The 22,478-nt window shown below is 44.9% G+C and overlaps 2 protein-coding genes and 1 long non-coding RNA gene across 12 annotated transcripts in view; 2 read left to right on the top strand and 1 right to left on the bottom strand.

Moving 5' to 3' along the window:
• Positions 1 to 1,600: 1,600 nt before the first annotated feature.
• Positions 1,601 to 18,386, top strand: LOC127008305 (uncharacterized). Of its 3 annotated transcripts, none has more exons than XM_050880171.1 (13): positions 1,601 to 1,750; positions 2,696 to 2,877; positions 3,290 to 3,376; positions 3,591 to 3,726; positions 4,176 to 4,426; positions 6,208 to 6,398; positions 6,586 to 6,680; positions 7,014 to 8,721; positions 8,939 to 9,181; positions 10,372 to 10,541; positions 11,312 to 11,488; positions 15,199 to 15,384; positions 15,914 to 18,386. In XM_050880171.1, exons 1-13 carry the CDS (start codon positions 1,703 to 1,705, stop codon positions 16,151 to 16,153), a joined length of 3,714 nt encoding a protein of 1,237 aa, XP_050736128.1. In that variant the 5' UTR covers positions 1,601 to 1,702; the 3' UTR covers positions 16,154 to 18,386. The 3 variants fall into 3 exon arrangements, with proteins under 3 accessions (XP_050736128.1, XP_050736129.1, XP_050736130.1); XM_050880172.1 differs by having other exon boundaries at positions 15,256 to 15,384; XM_050880173.1 differs by having other exon boundaries at positions 8,939 to 9,115.
• A 238-nt stretch (positions 18,387 to 18,624) lies between these two features.
• LOC127008308 (uncharacterized) overlaps positions 18,625 to 22,478 on the top strand; it is a 36,402-nt gene continuing 32,548 nt past the window's right edge. For 2 of the 5 annotated variants that reach the window (XR_007761012.1, XR_007761013.1), the window contains exon 1: positions 18,625 to 18,730. This is a non-coding gene — a long non-coding RNA (uncharacterized LOC127008308). The remainder of the gene's footprint in view (positions 18,731 to 22,478) is intronic. The other 3 variants (XR_007761016.1, XR_007761018.1, XR_007761014.1) reach the window with 3 other exon arrangements.
• LOC127008307 (dynein axonemal intermediate chain 1-like) overlaps positions 19,768 to 22,478 on the bottom strand; it is a 31,140-nt gene continuing 28,429 nt past the window's right edge. For 3 of the 4 annotated variants that reach the window (XM_050880179.1, XM_050880177.1, XM_050880176.1), the window contains 4 exons: positions 22,302 to 22,476; positions 21,487 to 21,715; positions 20,573 to 20,833; positions 19,768 to 20,092 (listed from right to left, as the gene is read on the bottom strand). In XM_050880179.1, the coding sequence (XP_050736136.1) occupies positions 19,957 to 20,092; positions 20,573 to 20,833; positions 21,487 to 21,715; positions 22,302 to 22,476 (801 nt within the window). In that variant the 3' untranslated portion in view covers positions 19,768 to 19,956. The remainder of the gene's footprint in view (positions 20,093 to 20,572; positions 20,834 to 21,486; positions 21,716 to 22,301; positions 22,477 to 22,478) is intronic. The other variant, XM_050880178.1, reaches the window with a different exon arrangement.

Consider the following 22,478-nt stretch of genomic DNA (forward strand, 5'->3'; position numbering starts at 1 on the left):
AAGCGTCCGTTGAGGTGAAAAATGTAAAAATATATCAGAAGAAAGGAGAGTCAAAGGCAGGTCACTCCTATAAACATGTCCACTCAAGGGAAATAATTAAATAGTAAAGCCTTAAAGTGTTGAAATAAAGGCCTGGTAATATTATAAAGCAATGGGATGTGTCTTTATGCTCTCAAAAGCGTCCGTTGAGGTGAAAAATGTAAAAATATATAAGAAGAAAGAAGAGTCAAGGGCAGGTCACTCCTATGAACATGTCCACTCAAGGGAAATAATTCAATAGTAAAGCCTTAAATGGTTGAAATAAAGGCCTGGTAATACAATAAAGAAATGCTATGTGTCTTTATGCCCTCAAAAGCGTCCGTTGAGGTGAAAAATGTGAAAATATATAAGAAGAAAAGAGAGTCAAAGGCAGGTCACTCCTATAAACATGTCCACTAAAGGGAAATAATTCAATAGTAAAGCCTTAAAGTGTTGAAATAAAGGCCTGGTAATACAATAAAGAAATGCTATGTGTCTTTATGCCCTCAAAAGCGTCCGTTGAGGTGAAAAATGTGAAAATATATAAGAAGAAAAGAGAGTCAAAGGCAGGTCACTCCTATAAACATGTCCACTAAAGGGAAATAATTCAATAGTAAAGCCTTAAATGGTTAAAATAAAGGCCTGGTAATACAATAAACCAATGGTATGTGTCTTTATGCTCTCAAAAGCGTCCGTTGAGGTGAAAATGTGAAAATATATAAGAAGAAAGGAGAGTCAAAGGCAGGTCACTCCTATAAACATGTCCACTAAAGGGAAATAATTAAATAGTAAAGCCTTAAATGGTTGAAATAAAGGCTGTGTATTGTGTTAAAGCGATGGTATGCGTCCCTGTGCTCTTGGCGTCCGTTAGGGTGAAAATTGTGAAAATATATAGGAAGAAAAGTCATTGGCAGGTCACTTATGCAAACAGGGAGAGGTGTTCAGGGGTATTTCAGCATTAGCAAAGACTTAAATGGTGGAAATAAAGGCCTTGTAATATAATAAGAGGAGTGTTTGTATCTCTGTGCCTTCAAAAGCGTCCGTTAGGGTGAAAATGTGTAGATATGTAAGAATGAAAGGTCAAGGGCAACTCATTCATATAAAATCGACACCAAGGGAAAGATTTTTAGGGGATATCCAAGCAACAAAATACAAATAAATTCTTTACTAACGACCAAGGTGAAGGGCGATAGTGTTTGATGACGTCATAAATGTAAACCAATAAACAACACCGATGCTATCATGACGTCATAAAACTGACCAATCAAAATCGAGAGACTGCTTGTGACGTTTCATAGCGGACCAATCAGCGGCCAGCAAGCCCCTCCATCATGGGCCAGCGATGCCAGATTGTCTTACTCAACCTCTTATATTTACCACTTTCCAACCCAATTACTGTCTCCAGGACCTCAATGACTAGATTTATTTATAGTTATTGTTGAAGTAGTTAATTGCTAATGCTTTTTAGTGATAGTTAAGCGTCAAATACCGGTAAATATAATGTGGCGAATAGGAAAATCTAGCAATGTAAATCTTGACTCCCAGCCAGCCAATCACAGGCCGCCGTTTTCGTGACGTCATCGGCCTAACGTAAATAAACCCAAATTTGAGTGCAGCTGGGCGCCATGAGTGATGTTTTTCGCCTTTTTCACGTGATTCCCGCCTCCCACGCGTCCCCGGCGGCATGAGCTGCAAGAAGTCCATCTCGGGGCCGTACAGAGCCACGAAACTGGTGAGTGGGCGGCGGAAAAATAAGGAAAAGGAGGGAAAATGTGAAGCCTGGCGCCGATCCTCTCTGGGGTTTGAACTTCCGTGATTGTGGAATGTGTGGGGGATGAATGAACGGGTGACCTTGAGCTCTTAACTATCTTATTAATTACCTTGTTGCATCGTTTGGTTTTGTAGTTATACTCGTACTGCTTGGGAATGGCTCGTTAGGCCCTATTATAGGCGGGCAACGTTCAGGTGGTAGGAGTTTAAGTAATGATCGACCACCTCTCATATCAAGTTCGAATAGTTGTATATTTGGCATTTTGAACTTCCTAATGTGTAGTTATGTATAAAATAAAGTCATACAGCACACGAAAAGACCAGATAGATGCTAGAATTTAATATGTAATAGCATGCTACAGTCTAATAAAATAGTGAAGGTGTAAGACTTGAGTTTTTCCTAGATTTATATGCGCCATTAAGATCCTGTGGTTCATGCAGACCCTATAACCTGCTTCCATTTCTAATAGTGCTCTTTTTAAGTTTTTAATAATAAGAAGCATTATTTACACTTGTTAGCTCATTCCAGAGTAAACCCATTCCAGTTACTAATTATCTTTTGATTCTAAGAAAAATTTAGGAACTATGTATCAATGTAGACCATGGCTGATTTTGTATTTAGTCACTAATAAGGAATCCATACAAAGTGGGTGTAATGGAAACAGGACTATCACTAATTTCAAAAGGACCATCAAATATAAGACACCTTTCTTATAGAACTAATATACTTCATGACTTCACTCTTATAGGATTAAGGTACTTCAAATAATCTTTATATCCAATACCTGTATATTTTCATCATCCTCACATTAATGATTTTCTTTCTTTCCCTCTGCTGACGACAGGCATTCTCATAACTTTGCCCTCCTGATGTTACCCTTTCCTCTTTCATCACTCCCTCAACCAGTGGAACGATGCCGTGCGGTCCTTCTACAATGGCATGCCGGTGTCACGTCACTGGCGGGGGCTGCGGCAGTACGAGCGCTGCTTCACGGCCTCAGAGGCGGTGGACTGGCTGCACCAACACCTCCAGAGCAACCCAAACTTCAGCCGCTCCGTGTCCCGGGACCAGACCATTAAGCTGCTCAGGTGCGGTTTTGTCCAGCGTGTGTTTACACTTTATTCCTTTTTTTTTTTTACATCAAAGGAGACAGCTCAAGGGCAACAAAAAGAAGGCAAAAAAAATTAAAAAGCCCGCTTCTCACCACTCCCATAATAGACAAAAGTAAAAAGTAGCCAAAAGAGAGGTCAGTTTTGGGTGTTACTTACGTGTTTTCATTTCTATATATTTTTACAAGGATTGATTTGAGCTTATAGTGTTCTCTTTTTATAAATTTTTTTACATCTCCCAAATTTGTTACTTGTCTTTTAATAATAATAATAATAAAATAATAAATGGTTTATTCATTTGTAGGCAGCCCTAGTGGGTAATTTCTTAAAGGAATAATATGTATCGATGTATTTATTGTTAACCATTATTTCTCCTTCATCCCTCCTCCAGGAAATTTGTGAAGGCTGGGCTGCTGGAGGATGTGCGAGGGGTGACCACACGGCCCGAGGACTTTAGGGAGGGCAGGGACTTATACAGGTAAGGCCATGCTCTTTTTTTTTTTATATATATATATATTTTCTTGACAGTAATGGAAGCAGCAAAAGGGCAAAAGAACAATGCAAAAAAAACCCACCGAGCTCTATTTCTTCAGCTTGTCCCCAAAGCGAAAAAATGATATAGGAGTGGTAAAGGTATTGATAATGGTATTGTTGGTTAGCCTGTGTTGCATCCGTAAATTTCTATGTTCCAGGTTCAGCAGCCGGTCACCCCTGAAGGCCCTGCGCACGCCTGGCCGTACAGCCCTAGCCGCCCTTGACCCCAACACCCCCCAGGCAGACTTAGGTGGCTCACCGCTCCTCAGGCGTTACCGCAGCTCACTCAGACAGGTATTATTAGGCATGATGTGTTTACCTGGAGATAGTGTGCAGGAGTTGCCTCTGTACTACTGGTTGGTACATTATTAATTGTCAAGCTATCTTTCTTTTTTGTTTATAGTCCATTCTTGGGGTCGGACTTGCAATGATCCTCCTCCATCTTGGTGAATCCAATGCTAATTCTTCCTCACTTTCTAACACTTTCAAGTCTTGCTGCATTGTTCCTCTCCATGTTCTCATTGGTCTTCCTGCTGATCTCCTTCCATCCACCTTCATTTCCTCCACCATCCTCAATACTCAGTTCTCGATCTCTCATCTCACATTCCCAATTAGATTTAAACTTATTGTGTGTATATATGTATGTATGTATGTATGTATAAAGTATATAATCTCCTCACTTCCAGCGGCAAGACAGAACGCCCCAATAATCATCCGTGATATTCTCATTGTTCCTCTCCCAGTCTGTCAGATGCAAACGAGGTGTTGACCGTGATGCCTCTCCCAACACCGACGCCCCAGCCCCCAAAGCCAGGCCCAGAAGAGCTGCATCGCTACACCGGGGGGAGAACGCAGCCAATGAACGTCGGGCCAAGGCAGACCAGGGGGACAGAGGTGGCAAGGACCAGGGCGGCATGCAGGAGTGTCATCTGGTGGCTCGTCCACCCACTGCCCAGGAGACCAACCAGGTGTGGAAGGAGGTCCTGCTCGACAAGTAAGTTTGTTGGCTGCACTTCAAAGGGTGTTGGGGGTCGGGGATGGGAGGGTCGGCTTAGAGCAGTGCTTCAAGCTTGTCTCATTACAACCCGGTTTTATTCTAAGCAAGCCTCATGATGGTGTTCAGAGCTGTGTGTCTTGTCATCCAGTATTAAGTTGCCTGCTTGTAAAAAAGTGGAAATACTAATAGTAGTCTGTTACGATGCACTCCTTGTTCACCCAATGACGGCTTTGTGATGATCCATGATTGTGACTATTTTAGGGTGCTAGTTGTAGTGGCGTTGCAGGGGTTATGATTTGCTTGGTCGCACTTCTGTAACGTGGGGAGGCAGCAAAATCAAAGGGTAATGAGTAAGCAGTTACTTAGGTAGAGGAAGTAGCAGCAAGGTGTTCATTTTTTAATGTTTCTGATAATGAGGAGAAGAGAGGACAAATTAATAAGCATCTCTACTAGTTCTTCTTAAGCTTGTTAACAAATATTTATAAGCTAGTTAGTATTGATATTTGATAAAGAAAAGAGCTAAGTAAAAGTGAGGGTTCTGGTGTAAGTAGAGTCTTAGAATGTCAACATTGTTTGTGGTCTTTGTTCCTTGTTTTATCTTAGCTATAATATTCAGTACTTGTTGATTGTGAACACTGTGATCGTATGGTATTTAACCAAAGAAATGTCACATAAGTGTGTGGTGGGTCGTGATGCTTTGGTGAGGTGACTAGAGGTGGCTACAGCTGCAGGAGAATAGCAACTTTGCTCCTCAGCATCCAGTGTGTCATTCAAAGGGACACGTGACACTGATTATGTTACTGAAAGATATAGCAGCTTCAGCATGTCCATGTAATAGCCTTATGGGTGTGTCAGGCTTCCAGTGCCAAACTTTAAGTATGTTTATTGTTCCTATACATAGTACATGTTAAGAAAACACAAGGACATGATTCTTGCTTGGGGCATTGGTCAATGATGGAAGATCGGTATTCATAAGTAATATTATTCAGTACATTTTTTATGCATCTGTTATTTGATTCAGAATTTATTTTTCATGGAGCCTTCGCTATTAAGCTTTTGCATTGGGGTGTTAGTCAGTGGTACTTAATATAAATGATTTTCCTCAGTCCATGATTGTCAAGTTACGGTACATTTGTATTGTTATTTGCTGATGGCTACCTAATAAAAACTTGTTGAGATAACATTTTGCTTTTATTTGACCCCAAGACTGACTAATACCCCACATGCAGATGCCAGCTGTGGGAGGCTCTTAAGTGATGATAATAATAATAATAATAATAATAATAACAAAGAAGTCTCTGATGTCTATAAACACAGTAGGTGCCATCCGGCTAGATTAAAGTCTTGACACCAGCCATGAGAGTGACGCCTTGCCCACAGTGAGGGCAAGGTGTCAGGTTAAGTCTCAGAAGTGGCCTCTGGCACAGTGACCTTTTAGCTTTAGTGAGAAGTCTGTCATTGAGATTGGAATAAAACCCCTAAGAAAAAACTAGAAGAATAAAAAAAAAAAGAAGCTCCCTGAAAAAAAGTCTGAATGGAAATTTTAGATTCAATTTGCCTGATAACTAAAGTGCTAAAGTAGAAAGAGGTGTCTCCCTGATAGACAGACACCATGAACCAGATTCTTACCCATGTCAACCCAAATGTCAGTAAATGACAGTGATGAAGGGGGATAAAAAGCCTTTAAACTAAAAAAAATGCTAGCGGTAAACAGTATTTGCTAAAATTTTAATTATCAAAACAATGATTGCATATCCCTCCACCCTTGTCCCCCTCAGGCTAGATGGCTTGTGTGAGCGTCTGGTGTTTGGCGGCGTTGAGACAGTGCTGGAGCCACAGTTGGTGTGTGGGGAGAGTGTGCGCCACAACATGACGCAGCTGACGGCACGCGGCGTGGTGAAGGTGACGGACGGCCACCCGGAAGACCTCCCCAACTGGATCCTGACAGCCATGAAGTGTTTAGCCCAGTGTGGGTGTCTTTGTATATATGTGTGGGCTTGTGTGTGCATGAATGGATGGGTGGATATGTGTTAGAAGTGTCTTATGTCAAAACTTGCTGGTGATATACATTGCATCTTATATACATTGTCGAAATTCCTGCAAAATACTGTAACATGAGTGAAAGCTTCCATCCCATCACTGTCATCTTCCCACAGGGCCTAATGTGGCTGACTCAAACTGCAACATTCCCAATTACCCCGGGGTGGAGCGAGACGTGTTCAAGATCGTGCGCGACTTCTTCATAAACATGGTAAGGAGTGGAGTGGTCAGGCCATGAGAAATAAGTAGTATGTAATGAGCATAAGTTGAAGAATGCATAATTATCCAAAGCTAAATCATGGCCAGCACTTTTATGTAGATTTGAAATTCTGTTGGCCTCTTGTTCTTCGTTTCTTTTGCCAGAGCAGTGTTTAGCAGGCTTTTTTTGTTGCTGTTTTTATTTTTTGCCCTTGAGTTGCCTGCCTTGTTGTAAAAAAATCTACATCCAGTCACTCACACTATTCATATCTTTTAGTTACATTGAAATACCACTCATAGTTATTCTTAGTAGCCCCCCACACTCCTCTTCCTGCTCCCCTAACAGGCCGTGCCACTGATTCCCTTTGAGCTGTACGAGCCACTCATCCGCCTCTACATCGGGGCGGAGTTTCTGGACATCACCCACCGCTCCCACGCAGCCCCCGCCAGCACCTCCACCTCCACCACTGGCTCCTCCTCGCCGCCCTCCCCTCCCCTGCACCGGGCATCCAGCGACACAGACTCCGTTGAAGACCTGATCCTGAATATGAGTTTGAGTGGCCAGGCAACCTCCACGCCCCACGGGGAGGAGCGGACTCAAGGGGCGCCAAAGCAAGGGGTGGACGAGGGCACACAGACGCCCCACCTAGACACCATGGTCGCCCCTGAGGCCTCCCGTCTGCTGCTGTCCCTCAAGCTGCGTCGCCTCAGGGACTACACAGACTTCAAGGATGACAGTCTGTATCCTGTCTCCCCTCTGTGCCAGGCAAGTGGAAGGAGGTCCTGTGACCCACCACATGATGCAGCACCCACAGCCCCACAGAAGGTGAAGAGTCCTGTCAGTTCCCCTCCTCAGCTCACTACAGCCCACCAGTCATCCCACAAAACGCCTCCACAGCCCCAAGATGTCTCTCGCCCCGTCAGCAGGCAGAGTGGAGCCATAGAACGCCCGGCAAGCCGTGGGCCTGATACAGTGCGGTCTGTCAAGACCAGCGACCAGGCCCGGCGGCTGAGGCAGGCCGGCGCCAACAGTCCCTGGGAGAACGTGGAGGTGAGGCCGGTTGAAGTGCTGGACAACCTGACTCTGCCCAACAACTGCTGCTTTGAGACTGCCTTCACCTCCGACAGCCCCAAGACCCGGATCATTCCCCAGAAGTCAGTGGACTCCCTCCACTTTGGACATGGAGAACGGCAGCGGCCCCGCAGCCTGGCCGCCCCACCCTTCCAAGCCCCCCCTGGCCCCTGGGATTCCATTGTCAACTACTCCTCTGCCTCTGACCTGTTCCGCTCCAGCATTGTCTCGTCTGCCAGCACAGAGTACATCACGGCCCCGCTGGCCCCTCTGTCCCCCTTCAACCGATCCTGCTCTGCTGGGAACCTGCAGTGCTATGAAGCTGACCGCCTTAATCCAGCCCCTGCTCCTGCCCCCGCCCCTGCCCCTGCACCTCTAGCACCCCCCAGGAGCCTGGCTTGCCGCATCCGTGACTCCATCAAGCGTAAACACCTGCGTGATGACTCCCTCTCCCGGAAACGTGGCAGCCGGGGGAAGGTTGCTGCTGTGAAGCACCTCAGGACAGAGTCTGGGGGCTACCTCAACCTTGGTATGCCTGGGCCAGCGCCGGATGACACGGCCAGCACTGCGTCCTCTGAGGGCTCAGGATCCTCTGCGGCCAGACTAGCTCACCTGCGTACCAAGTCTGGCGGCTTCCTCAATCTGGCTCTTGCTCCCTCTGGGGACTCCACAGACACCCTGGACTCTGTGCCCTCAGCCCCCATGAGTGCCTGCTCTGACCCTGGCCTGTTGGACCACCACCCTGCCCCTGCCCCTGCCCCCGCCCCTCGGCCCGTCTCCCGCCACAGGATCCACACCCCAGATGGATGCCTGAGCCACAGCCTCCACTCCACAGCCTCTGGGAACAGTCTCTACCACTCGGCTCTCTCCCACACCAGCCGGGGCGGCACACCCACCTCCCTGGCCTCACACTCCAACCTGGCCTCCCCCGCCCTGCAGCCCGTCAGTGGCATGGCCGGGATATACTCCGCCACTGTGAAAGGTCAATACTGTTGGTAGCTTCTAGTATCCTAAACTCTCAAGAGCAGTCCTTAAGAATTAGAGTGGCTAACTTTTTAGAAATTTATTTTTAAGGGATGACATTTTTTTCTAGAGCTTTTATTTTCTTTAACAGTAAAACTTATTTCTCCTAATAATTAGAATAACATGTACGACTGTCCCGCTTGTCCACCATTAACCTTTGCCCACACCCCCTCCAGGCACTGCTGCTCAGCCCCAGGCCTCCACAGACCCTCCAATGAACAGTGACCTCCACAAGCACCTGTCCTCCTCGGCCAGCGAGCTGAGTGACAGGTGGGCTGACCGCACGCCCCTCAGTCAGGCACCGTTTTCCTTCATGCGGGGCGGTGGGTCGCGCCTCTGCCTCTCCTCGCCAAGTAAGAGACGCATCGGCCACAGGCGCGGGGCACGGGTGTTCTGGGGAAGCAAAGCATGCGTGCCTGGTAGGCTTGACTCATCACGGTTCGTTTAATTTTAGCTAACACTTAGAGCACCATAATAACAGCTTCACTACATGCTCCTGTCTAAACATTAACTGCTGCTTTTGTTATTGTTTCCATTGTTAATCACTAAATTCTATTCTCTGCCCCCATGCTGCCACCTACATGTGTAACCAGCACCTAATGTTTGACTTGTATTTAACAGATGTTCATTAATTTAACACATGACATTTACAAGACCCCATTTCCCTCTGCAGCAAGGGATGGGGAGAGAGATTGAGTTTCCTATTAATCCAACTTGTTTTTTCTATTAGACTTAATAATCTAGCATGCTCTCAACAAAACTATTAATCCAGCTTTCTTTTAACAGAATCTTACTAATTTCAGTGCTTACATACATGAAGCATAACAGAATCACGCCTCACTTACATGATTTACTCTGTGATGGCTAATAAATCATCAGCCTTCACCATCACTTGAACTTAGAACCATATTTTCACAACAACCAAACACTAGCTACACAGCCGCTGCCTCCCTACACCTCATCCCTTATCAGCCTCCCCTCTGTTTCTTCATTCCCCCCATCACCCTACCACCTACACCACTAACCTAACCTAACCAAACCACTCACTCATGCCACCACCTCCCTCCACCTTATCTCTCCACATCCTCCCCTCTGTTTCTTCTTCACCCCCACCACACCACATCTAACCTACCCATCTAACCTAACCTAACCTAACCCCCACCTAACCTAACAAAACCACTCAGCCACCTACCCTAACCTAACCTAACAAAACCACTCAGCCACCTACCCTAACCTAACCTAACTCCCACCTAACCTAACAAAACCACTCAGCCACCTACCCTAACCTAACCTAACCCCCACCTAACCTAACAAAACAGCCACCTACCTTAACCTAACCTAACTCCCACCTAACCTAACAAAACCACTCAGCCACCTACCCTAACCTAACCTAACCTAACAAAACAGCCACCTACCTTAACCTAACCTAACAAAACCACTCAGCCACCTACCCTAACCTAACCCAACTCCCACCTAACCTTATAGAACCACTCAGCCACCTAGCCACCACCTCCCTGCACTTCATCCCTTCACAGCCTTCCCTCTGTCTTCTCTCCTGCCACCTTCACCCAACCTAACCCCTCCACCTATTCATCACTTCCTCCTCTAGGGTTGTTGACGAGGGAGGGCAGGGAAGCAGCCACCACCTCGGCCCGCCTGCTGTTGCTGCTCATTGCTCCAGTGCGTCGTCGAAAGCTCCACCTCCTTCTGCGGATGATGAGCAAGATGGCCGTCAATGATTCCCTCACCCTCGACTCGGACACTTCCACGCGTGCCTTGGTGAGTGACGTGATGTGAGCTAACCTACCCCCTGCCCCCCTTCTTTTTTATTAATATCGTCGGCACCTCAAGGGCAAAAACGAGACATACGAAAAAAACTCCTCCTTTACCCCCTTATGATAGACCCTCCCAAAACTCGTACATTTTCGAAGAGCTGTTTCTCCTTTGCACTCTCTGTTTATCATCTCATTTCCTAGAACTGCCTTTTCTCTAAGCTCATGTCTCCCTTTTCTCCTTCCTGCAGTGCTTCAAGTCTATTTGTTTCCACTTTACACTTTCTGCTTACCATCTCATTCCCCATAACCTCCTTTTGTCCCATTTCATTTGTCTTTCCCTTCCCCTTCCTGCAGCGCTCCAAGTCTATTTGTTTCCCCTTTACACTTTCTGCTTACCATCTCATTCCCCATAACCTCCTTTTGTCCTATTTCATTTGTCTTTCCCTTCCCCTTCCTGCAGCACTCCAAGTCTATTTGTTTCCTCTTTACACTTTCTGCTTACCATCTCATTCCCCATAACCTCCTTTTGTCCCATTTCATTTGTCTTGCCCTTCCCCTTCCTGCTGCGCTCCAAGTCTATTTGTTTCCCCTTTACACTTTCTGCTTACCATCTCATTCCCCATAACCTCCTTTTGTCCTATTTCATTTGTCTTGCCCTTCCCCTTCCTGCAGCACTCCAAGTCTATTTGTTTCCCCTTTACACTTTCTGCTTAATATGTCATTCCCCACAACTTTCTTTATTCTTAACTTATTTGTCTCCTTCCTCTTTCGTAGGTTCTGAACACCTTCGCGCGCAGCATCCTCCTGTGCGGGCGCGAGGCGGACCACGACGAGGTGCTGGCCCTGCGCGTGGTGGCCTTCCTCATGGACACACACGAGGAGGTGATGCGCCCGCCGGAGGACCTGTCCGTGCTGGCCCACCGACGCCTGGCTCTCCGGCACCGCAGCCAGGTAGAAGGGGGGGAGGGAAGGGGTGATGGAGCAGGAAGGAAGGCGATGAGTGGCGGTAAACTTTCAAGAGACGGTTTGGTTTGAATACTAATAAGTCATTTTTAACCCTGCAAGTTTTAGGTTACGGAGATCAGAACGTTCTTATTTTTTGAAGATGAGGAGAGTGAAGGGATGATGGTGCAAGACTGAAGAGGGTAAATTGTGTAAAACCTTCAAGAGCTGGTTTGGTTTAAATACTAATAAGAAAGTCATTTTTAACCCTGCAAGTTTTAGATTATGAACACCAGAACATGTCTATTCATTTAAGGTGAGGGGAGGGAAAGGGAGGTGGTGAAAGGAGACAGTGAATTGTGTAAAACCTTCAAGAGCTTGTTTGGTTTAAATACTAATAAGAAAGTCATTTTTAACCCTGCAAGTTTTAGGTTATGAACACCAGAACATGTCTATTCATTTAAGGTGAGGGGAGGGAAAGGGAGGTGGTGAAAGGAGACAGTGAATTGCGGAAAACCTTCAAGAGCTTGTTTGGTTTAAATACTAATAAGAAAGTCATTTTTAACCCTGCAAGTTTTAGATTATGAACACCAGAACATGTCTATTCATTTAAGGTGAGGGGAGGGAAAGGGAGGTGGTGAAAGGAGACAGTGAATTGTGTAAAACCTTCAAGTGCTGGTTTGGTTTAAATACTAATAAGAAAGTCATTTTTAACCCTGCAAGTTTTAGATTATGAACACCAGAACATGTCTATTCATTTAAGGTGAGGGGAGGGAAAGGGAGGTGGTGAAAGGAGACAGTGAATTGCGGAAAACCTTCAAGTGCTGGTTTGGTTTAAATACTAATAAGAAAGTCATTTTTAACCCTGCAAGTTTTAGATTATGAACACCAGAACATATAGTTTCATTTAAGGTGAGGGGAGGGAAAGGGAGGTGGTGAAAGGAGACAGTGAATTGCGGAAAACCTTCAAGAGCTGGTTTGGTTTAAATACTAATAAGAAAGTCATTTTTAACCCTGCAAGTTTTAGATTATGAACACCAGAACATATAGTTTCATTTAAGGTGAGGGGAGGGAAAGAGAGGTGTTGCAATCAGAACCTGTATATTCATCAGGGTTGGGAGGGACATCTTCAGGCATATTTTCTCCTCACTCTAGTAGCCATAGTTGTCATGCTGGGGTGACTGTGATTGTCTCTTCTTCAAGGTGTGATTGCAGTGTGTCCTTGCATGACTGGGCTAACGAGACGTGGCTGAGGTCATGAGGAATGTAACAAAATTCTAACCTTTGTCATGTGTGGGAATGGAGACACTGTGCTGAGGCAGGACACTTGTTGCTACTACTGGAGTTCGTGTGTGCCGTAAGATGACTCAAAAGAGCAATGGTTAGGTTATTATAGAATTTTTATTAATGGAAATGTATACAGCAATTTATAACATACTTTGAGCCTGAAACTCACCCTGGGGCATCTGAAACCCAGTGGTCACAGTAGTAAGCCACACACACAAAAACTTATTTAATTTTTCAGGTAATCAGTTTTCCACATCCTCGATAAGTCTTAGAATGACAGTTTATAATGAAGTGCTCTTTGAAATGTACTGTCATGCCTTGAATTAGGTAACTTTTGTCCTGCCACACATGCAAGGCACATTATTTTAGTCCCTAGTGATGGACACATGGAAACACTCTTTGAATGTCACAATTTATGGGAATGTAGGGTTTGGGGTAGAAGGCTGCACACTATACTCCAACCATTTCATATAGTCTGTTTGGCCGTTCAGTTCCGCGGATCCTTTCCTCCCCTCTGCTCTGCCACACAGTCTCAATGCCTATCCCTTCCTCTCATATGTCAGCTACAGGTAACATATGAGAGGGAAAAATAGGTGTTGGGACTGTGTGGCAGAGCAGAGGGGAGGAAAGGACCCACAGAATCAAACGCCCAAACGGACTATTTGAAATGGTTGGATTATAGCTAGATAGAACACCTGTGGGAATGTATAATGGTATGTTTGCACTTTGCCGGTGATATACTGGGGAGTGGTTCATGGCGGTCTTGTTTTAACCATTTCTCTGATTGTTGTGTTGTTACTAATGGGTTATCTCATATTACTTCTTCCAGGGAAATGTAGTTACTTGTACTGTTTTGTCTCTGTCCCATTCTCACTCTGAGCCGTCTCCTCGGAGCCTCGCAGACCCGCCTTGCTGGACACACTTGGAACGGAGAAAAGGGAGGCCGTAGCGTAGCCGTAGCTTGGGGTTGTGGTGGCTGGGCACTGGCATCTTTTTGTTGGAAGTGAATGTGGTACAAGTAAAAGCTTGCAGGTCTCAAAAACAGTAAATAGTCAGATCATGGTATGTGGTGCAGTAATGTAATGTAGATGATTAGCTTTGTTGTGTGTTAGTTACTAGTGTAGTGGTGGTGGTGGTGGTGATGCAGAGGTCTCAAGAGATGTGGCTGGTGGCTGAGCTGTGGGATTGGTGATCTGTGGCTTGGCACTGATGGGTCTGGCTGGGTGTGGGGAGTGTCGGTGTGATTGACCAAGTTCCCAGGACAGGCAGTGATTGGGGGCAGCAGAGTCATGGCACCCACTCCCTGTGATTTATGCTTTGGGAACTAATGAGACTGGGTAGCTGCAGCTGATAAAAATCCAGCTTTATATGTTGCTTGATGGTTATTTTTATGGTGCTGATACTTTGCCTCTTCCATAACATGCACAGCTATGGTTGATGACCCTTCAAAATGCTAAGAAGACTTAGTTCTTTAAACGCAGTATTAAGAGTTTCATCAAGGAGAAAACATTTATTTCAGTTGTCTCATTCAGAAATACTTTTTTTGTAAAGGGATAAATATGAGAAGTGAAACTGGATGCAGAAAAGTTTGAATTTGTTGAACAAGAAGCATATTCATATTTTGAGGGAAACCATTAGTGGTGCCAGTAGTAATAGTAGTACTCCAATAGCTGTAGTACACTATCTAGAGCTGTTAGTCTTTTCATTCAGTAATAGACACTAGATGTAGAATATGTTGAATGAGGAGTTTTCATTCTGGTATTGTTTAGAACTTGGTGTTTGCATCTGTAGCTTGGAAGAACATTGTTTTAGTTATATTTCTTTGTATGTGCAAATAATACGTAACTCTTTGCCTGAATTTTACCTTAGTTAGATGGTTAGCAGTTAATATAAAGGAAGGTTTTGTTTGTTAGAGTAAAGTATATATGTTTTTATGTGACTACTTTGAGTATTGGCAGTAGTGCAGTACATCTATCTTGGTGACTCCTGCAGCAGGTAAACATGCCCTAACTAGTAATATCTGCTCTGTAACTGGTATTCTTTTCAAGGTGTTTGCTCGGTAATCATAATCAAGCCCACCGTTGCCAGATTATCGTACTCAGAGCATAGTATTTACCGGTTTCTGACGCCTAACTATTCCCAAGAAACATCAGGATCTAACTCTTTTAACGATAACTATAAATGAGTTTCGTTATTGGACCCCAGAAGACAGTTTTGGGGTAGGAAGTCGGGAAATATAAGCGGCTGAGTACGACAATCTGGCAACGTTGATCAAGCCTATTTTCCTCATGCTTGGGCGGCTTGGTTCAAACAGAGGCGGGTGGCGGGTGCTTGGGGGTGCACATGATATTGTCGGCCTTGGTGCTGGTAGCGGCATGGATGAGCTAAGCCTTTGTGGCGCGCTGGAGGCATGCTCCCACCCTCCGTTCCAGGTGGTGTACCCGGCAGCGGCAGGGGAGCGCTCCGTCACCATCACCTACTGCCGGCAGGTGTCCCCTTCTGAGTACCAGCGGCAGCGGCTCACTGGCTCGCAGCTCTTCCTGGCGCAGCTCCTCGACCAGCTTGTGGAGAACACCGGCAAGCTCTCGGCAAAGGACCGCAAGAGGAAGCTGAAGGAGGTGAGACTGAGCAGTGTTGTAGAGGTGTTTCTTTTTTAGGATTTCATTATAGTGCACCCTTAAGCTAACTCCCTCATACACACACACACACACACACACACACAAAAGAAAGTTCCACGAGTCCTAAATTGATAAATCTCAATGAATTAACACTTTCGCTTGCTTGAACTTCTTGGGTACCTCGTGTTATTTAGCAGGTCTTTTGCACTTCTGGTGAATACAGGCAGACTCTCAGCACAGGATCACAAGAGAAAGCTGAAGGAAGTAATGATGGAAAATGTTGTTAAGGTGTTGAGGGTTTTTGAGAGTTGGGATAATCATAGAAGTGATGGTTGTTAGCTGAGAACAGTAACAAGCTCTCGACAAAGTAGTGCAAGAGGAAACTGAAGGAAGAGAGTATGATACGTAGGTGTTTTGCTTAAAGTTGAGACTTTAATAATTGTGATAAAAGTTTTGTGTATATTCGGGTATATCAAGTATATACAAAAGTGACCCTTCCATCCCACCATCCTCTTCCTTTCTCCTACAGTTCAAGTCACTCTACCCGGAGGTGTATCGGAGCAGGTTCCCAGAGGAGGAGCCGCAGAAGGTTGAGGGGAAGAGCCGTATGAAAAGCCTCATCAAGCTGGCCTCCCTCACCTCCCTCGGACGCAGCCGCCAGTTGAAGATCACAGACGGTCAGGGTGTGAAGGGGAAGAGCACCGTCAGCCCCAGCCAGTCGGGGTGTAACGAGAAGGGTTACCGGGAGTCACAGGCAATGAGGATCTAAGGGGAGGACTGCTTGGGGTGAAACTAGACAGGGGATCAGAACTTAAGGGGGAGTCAGGAGCTGTTTAGGGTTTCCTGAATGCTTTGTTTCCTCCTCTTAACCCTTGAGTTTTTTTTCACATCATTTTCAGTTGCTACGTTCAGTGTTCTGAGTCATATATGTAGTGATTGTCAGTTAATTGTCAAAAACTGTTCTCTTTTCTGGTATGGATTTTATGTTTTTGCTGAATACTTTTATATTTTAATTTTTCACATAGAATTTCACCTTTTATCTTGTAGACTTTTATAGTAAGTTATAATTCCCAGCATCATGTCTCCTCCAGGCTGTACACTTCCTTTTACCCTATGAATCAAATTAGTCACCCCTTACTGATTCTACCTTCCTCACATAACCATGAACTGGGATTTTGTGTCATATATTTCTTGCTGACTGGTATTGGAGTGTTATTGGTTCAGTTAGTCTTGTCCAGCTAGTGAGGTCATTGCAGGCTGGCAGGTGCGTTCTGTCTGTCTGGCACGATGGGTTGCTCACGCTGGGATGTAACGAGTGCCATGTGTTTTGAAGCAGTCATGAGTGGAACGAGAGTGCCATCTGGTGCCAAGTAGTGTGATAAGCCATTTAGAGGTATTGTGTCAGCTGTGATTGACTGTATACATCTCTTGAATTTTAGGTGACAAAGGAATTATGAACAGGAAATCTGCATGTCTGAGTCCCAGATTGTATCATTCACGAGCTTTTATATATAACATAAGACATTGTCATTGCACATATACATAAGACATTTTATCTTCATATTCTGTCCTTATTTAAAGTTCATTATGAGCTTTATCATATCCTCTTACCCTGACATTTGTATGGAGATGTTGTTGATAAAGTTAGTGTTGGCATCAATAGTGTTGATATTAATGGGGTTTGTGGTGTGGTGTAATGTTATGGCTAGACGGTGGCAATGCTTGGGTCTCAGGCAGATGAGGCATTGGTGTTGGGAGCGCTAAAGGGATATAGCTTAAGGATCATTATAGACTCCTACAGCAACACTTTCTTTAAGCATCTCGCCCACTGCCAAGACCTACAAGGCATCCTGTATTTATGTCTGTTCACTGTCACCAGTCTTTCATCTTAATGCACAGGACCCAACCACAAGTTCAAGCTTTAATTCCCATTTCAAACAGAACTGGGAAACATATGACTCTCTTGTTACTTTCAACAAGCATTTTCTTCTTTCTAATGTACATTCTTTGAAAGACTCATGAAACTAAAGACTGTCGGCATGCACCGTCATCTGTTTTATGGACAGACTGCAAATTTGTATTAGATGTACAAATATGCATTCCTGGACCTTTATGTGCCTTTCTATACTACTCCAACATGAGGACAGATAACCTGATTGAAAATGTAGATAGTATTGTAAATATAATGATTCATGCATAGATATTTTCATATTTTAACAACTGCAATGTGCAATCTTGTCAGTGGTACATTTGGTCATAGATAATGACCCTTCAGCACCTCTTGAACACAAACCAAAAACTTACAAATTGGCTTTGTATATTTTGTACATCACTCATCAGCTTTACTAACAGTGCAAGTTTTGTGAAGAGTTCCTAGTTGTTAAGCAGTACTTAATGTGCCACCTCCTCACCGAAGCACAAGCATCTCTGTGTTTGGACGCCTCTTCCTGGCTGACAGATTCCATAATTTTTTATTATTTTTATTAGTATTCCTAGAGTGAAAATGACAGGCTTTTATTGATTATTATTTTAGTGTAGTATACTTTTATACTTTTTTTTAAATGTTTTATTGTCATTCTTTTATAAAGAATGTGACAGACTTATTATTATTCAATACTGATACTGATTGTTCTCTGAAGTGAGTGTGTGCTTGTGCAGAGGGAATGCCATATACCAAGCTGTTGCAGAGTGTGTCACTGTATATGTTGTGACTGAGATAGGTGAACAAAGTGTGTTCATGCTTTATGCAACAAAGTGTGTTCATGCCTTATGCAACAAAGTGTGTTCATGCCTTATGCTAATTACCTGATTGTAGTGAGCATGTCTGAGGCTGATTTCTGCAAGTTTGATTGCTGACACTTCTTTAAGCTGTATTTCATTGGGAAGGTAAAGACAGGAGTGTGTGGAGTATGTTCACTTTGCTTGGTGCTAAAGACGTGGTTTAACAGTATTACTTGAAATGGGTGTTTGGAGCCTTGCCAACAATACAGTTTTGATTTACACTTGTTCTTTATTATGTATGTTCCTTTCCTTAACGAGTACCAGCATGCTTTACTTCAGATGACCATTTTTAGGGGAATTTTAGCTCTCGCATCTCTTGGATAACCTGCAACACAACAAAAACGTAGAAGGAAAAAAAGTAATAGCAATCATTCACTCAAACATCATATGAAAACTAAAGTAAATAAGAAGTTTGTAAATGATTGGCAACATCAAGGATTCATATCTAGACTCCTTGGCAACTGTATGTGTTTGTTCATTTGCGGTCTAGCTCCCGTGCGGTCAGTGTCTGGGTACAGTGAGAGCTTCAAACAAATGAGGCCTCGTTTCATCCCTGCAGACTGAGGTAAGATTAAGTTATCCTTATTACAGTTATTCTTTAGACATCCAAGCATAAAGGGATGACGAGTGGAGGCTCAATGAAGCTTGCGGTCATTATGTAGCCGGAAGGGAAGTAAGGGTGTTCAGGAGGAGGAGCAGAACGCCATGGGGGCAAGGTGCGGGAGTAAGGGTATTGTATGGCTCGCTAGTATGTTTTTGAATGGTAATAATAATAGTTGTAAGGTAATTGATAGCTATTCGTGAGGCAATTACTTAACCCACATTTAGAAGGGAAACGAGGGTGTGGGGAAGGATCAGGACGCCATGGTGGTGGGGGCAAGGTGCGGGAGAAAGGGTATTGTATGGCTCGCTAATATGATTTTGAATGATAATAATAGTTGTGGTAAGGTAATTGATATAGCTATTCGTGAGGCAATTACTTAACCCACATTTGGAAGGGAAACGAGGGTGTGGGGAAGGATTAGGACGCCATGATAAGGGTAAGGGGCGAGGGGACTGATGCTGTGTGGTTCGTAAATATGTGTGTTGTTGGTAATAGTAGAAATGGGGTAATTAATGTATTCGTGGGGCGGTGATTAAGCTTTCGTTTGTCATTATATTAGTTTTCATGATGTTTGTAATAGTAGTAGTATTTTTTTTTTTTTTTTTTGGGGGGGGGGGATGGGGCAATGATTAGGCTTTCGTTAGTCATTATTAGTCTTCATGGTGTTTACTCCTATCAGCTGACAAATAATTGGTGGTTCCGCTGGTCCAATTTCCGCTGGTCCGATTTCGCGGTCTTTGAATCATGTGTTCGAATCCGCCTCACTTTTTCTTGAGTAATTTAAGGTAGTATAACAGCAGAACACAATAGCACTTTGCATTTTCTAGCATCGTCTGTATTTTCTTTTTATACATTACATTCGTCTAAGCACATTTGTATATTGCTTAGAGTTTCGGATGATAAGCAACACTTCCCCTCTCTGTTAGCTTCTCGCAACAACCAAATCCTTCAGTCAGACAGCGCTCGGAGGGAAACAAAGACTCATTTTACATTACGGAAGTTTATTGGTCGTTGAACTTAAACCGGTACACGAACATCAATAAAAAGGAGACGTTGAAACTGAGGCTCCGTCCCTACTAAAGCAATACAAAAACTGTGAAAAGAAATAGATATGGAAGAGGTTTGTCCCTTCCTTAGCTGACCACAAAAAAAAAAAAAAAAGTCTGGCTAGTCTCCCTCCCGCCTGGTCAGCCCTTGTTGGTGGCGATGAGTCTCTCCATCTTGCTCAACTCGATCTCCCGCGCCGTTCGCTCGTCCGCCGACTTCGTGTCCTTGCTCACCCGCCTAAGGTTCGGGGAGAGCTTCAGGCAGATCAAGTTACCCCTGCGACAAAAGAGGCAAAAAGACAATCATAGGCTGCACTTTAGGAACTTTCAAGTGCAAAATGGAAGAGAAAAATAAGACAAAAGTTAAACGAGGCAGTACCGTATCTAGAAACTGAATTTAGACGGTTCAGTGACTTAAGAGTTCAGCGTACTTTGAACAAGGTTATCAATCAAGGATCACTTATATTATACCCAAATTCGTCTTAGACCAAGCTATATCTCGGAGAAGGAAAGGGCATCACTATAACCTCTTCGTCTCTTAAACACTGCCCTGACCAAGTGCCTAATTGTTTTAAACACTGCCCTGACCAAATGCCTAATTGTTAACATGAAAATAAGTAAAGCTAAAGGCTGGCGATAAATACATGAGAAGGCAAACGGTGAATTATAACACATTGACGTTCGTATAAGCTACCAAATATGCCCAAAACGAAGACCAAGAGGATACAGAGTTTAGCATTGCTCCACTCTCACGTACACTATCCACCCATGGCCATTCACGCACCTCTCGCCGCCCACCAGCAGCACGGGATGGCTCGGGCTGGGAGACACGCACGTAGCCGCCGCCCGCCGCCGCTGCACGAGGGATTGAACGCAGAGGGGCTTGGCGCGTCGCATGAACAGGTCGTAGACGTACACGCGACCCTCGTCCGACAGCGCCACGACCACGCTGCTGTTGAAGGGCGACCACGCGACCCCCGACACGGCGCCCCCCAGGTCAAGTACGATGAGCGGCGACCTGGAGGGTGAAGTGAAGGGGAAACTAAGGACGTTAAAGATATAAGAGGAAGAGGAAGAAAGGACGCCCGGGATGTTAAGGGAATATAGGGACGTTAAATGCAAAAGGAGAAAAAGGAAGGTCGGCCGAGAGGTTAGGGGAAAATAAGGACGTTAAAGATATAAGAGGATGAGGAAGAAAGGACGCCCGGGATGTTAAGGGAATATAGGGGCGTTAAATGCAAAAGGAGAAAAAGGAATGTCGCTCGGGAGGATAAGGGAAAATAAGGACGCTAAACAAAAGAAGAATAAAGGGCGCCTGGGACATTTAAGGGAAAATAAAGATGTTAACCGAATACTAATAAGAAAAAAAAGAAGGATGTGTTGGACAGTTAGAAGGCAGGATTTCAATCAGGACTATATCAGGAAAAGGAAAATTGCGTTAAATAAAGAAAATATATCCTATTACCATATTCAAGTTCGACAATCAGTTTTTATTATATCGTTTTTTTTTATATTATCGTTTTTATTTTCCATTTTTTTTGTGTGTGTTTTTTTGTGTGATATAAGTACTAACTCGAATGGAGAATAAGAAGTGGCAAACAACATGTACAAACAAACGCACGCACCGCCCCACACCCACCCACACACACACGCACGCACACACGGACTCACAAGTTATACTGGAGCCACACTTTGACGGTCCAGTCGACGGAGCAGGAGACGAAGACGTGGTTGTGGTAGGGGTTCCAGAGCACCTGCCTGACGGGGGCGGTGTGGGCGGGGTAGCGGATGAGGGAGTGCGCCGTGTCCGATGTCGTGCACTGGAACACCGCGCCCGTGTCCACGCCCACCAGCATCACCTTCTCGTTGTCAGGGCGGAAGGCCACGCACGTCCCGATGCCTGAGGGAAGAGATGAAGGTGCAGGCGATGGAAGGAGGAGGTGGAGAAGGAGGAGATGAAAGTGCAAGAGATGGGAAGGAGGAGGTGGAAAGAGTAGTAGTGGGGGAAGGAGGCGAAGATGTTATCGGTGGAAGGAGAAAATGGATATGATGGTGGAAGCGATGGAAGGAGGAGGTGGAGAGGGTAGTAATGGGGGAAGGAGACGAAAGTGGAAGCGGTGGGAAGAAAAGGTGGAGAGGGTAGTCCAGTATGATGATTTCTGGAGAGGGGAATAAGTCAAGTGGAACGAGTCTCATGTTCAAGACAGATACGTGAGAATAAGGCTTTGGCACACAAGTTAGTGGCGTTACTCCAGCATTCGACCACGCTGTTAGCAAGGCAGGACTCGAAGAAGGAAGCCGAGCACTTCTTGCGGGACCTAATGCGACAGTTCCCCAAGATCCAAGGCATTCCTCGGATAAACACGGGATGATATGGGATTAAGTTTTCGATCGTGTTAGAGTGACTCCTTTAACTTTGTTCCGTTTGCGATATACATTCCACTAGCGGGTGCCGAAATACACACAAATTCAGAAGGAGAACACACCTTCGAGCGCCACTCTGTCCTGGGGCTGAGGGGCGCGCGGGAGGTCAGGTCTGAACTGTATGAGGTCGGTGTGAATGAGGACGGAGGAGTGAACCTGCCACTGCGTTAGTCTGCCGTCCTGGGCCACCGAGTAAAGGCACAGGTCCTCCCCGGGCTCCGTTAGTACCCATCGGACCT

The sequence above is a fragment of the Eriocheir sinensis genome, chromosome 37 (genome assembly GCF_024679095.1).
Source record: "Eriocheir sinensis breed Jianghai 21 chromosome 37, ASM2467909v1, whole genome shotgun sequence".
Lineage (NCBI taxonomy): Eukaryota > Metazoa > Arthropoda > Malacostraca > Decapoda > Varunidae > Eriocheir > Eriocheir sinensis.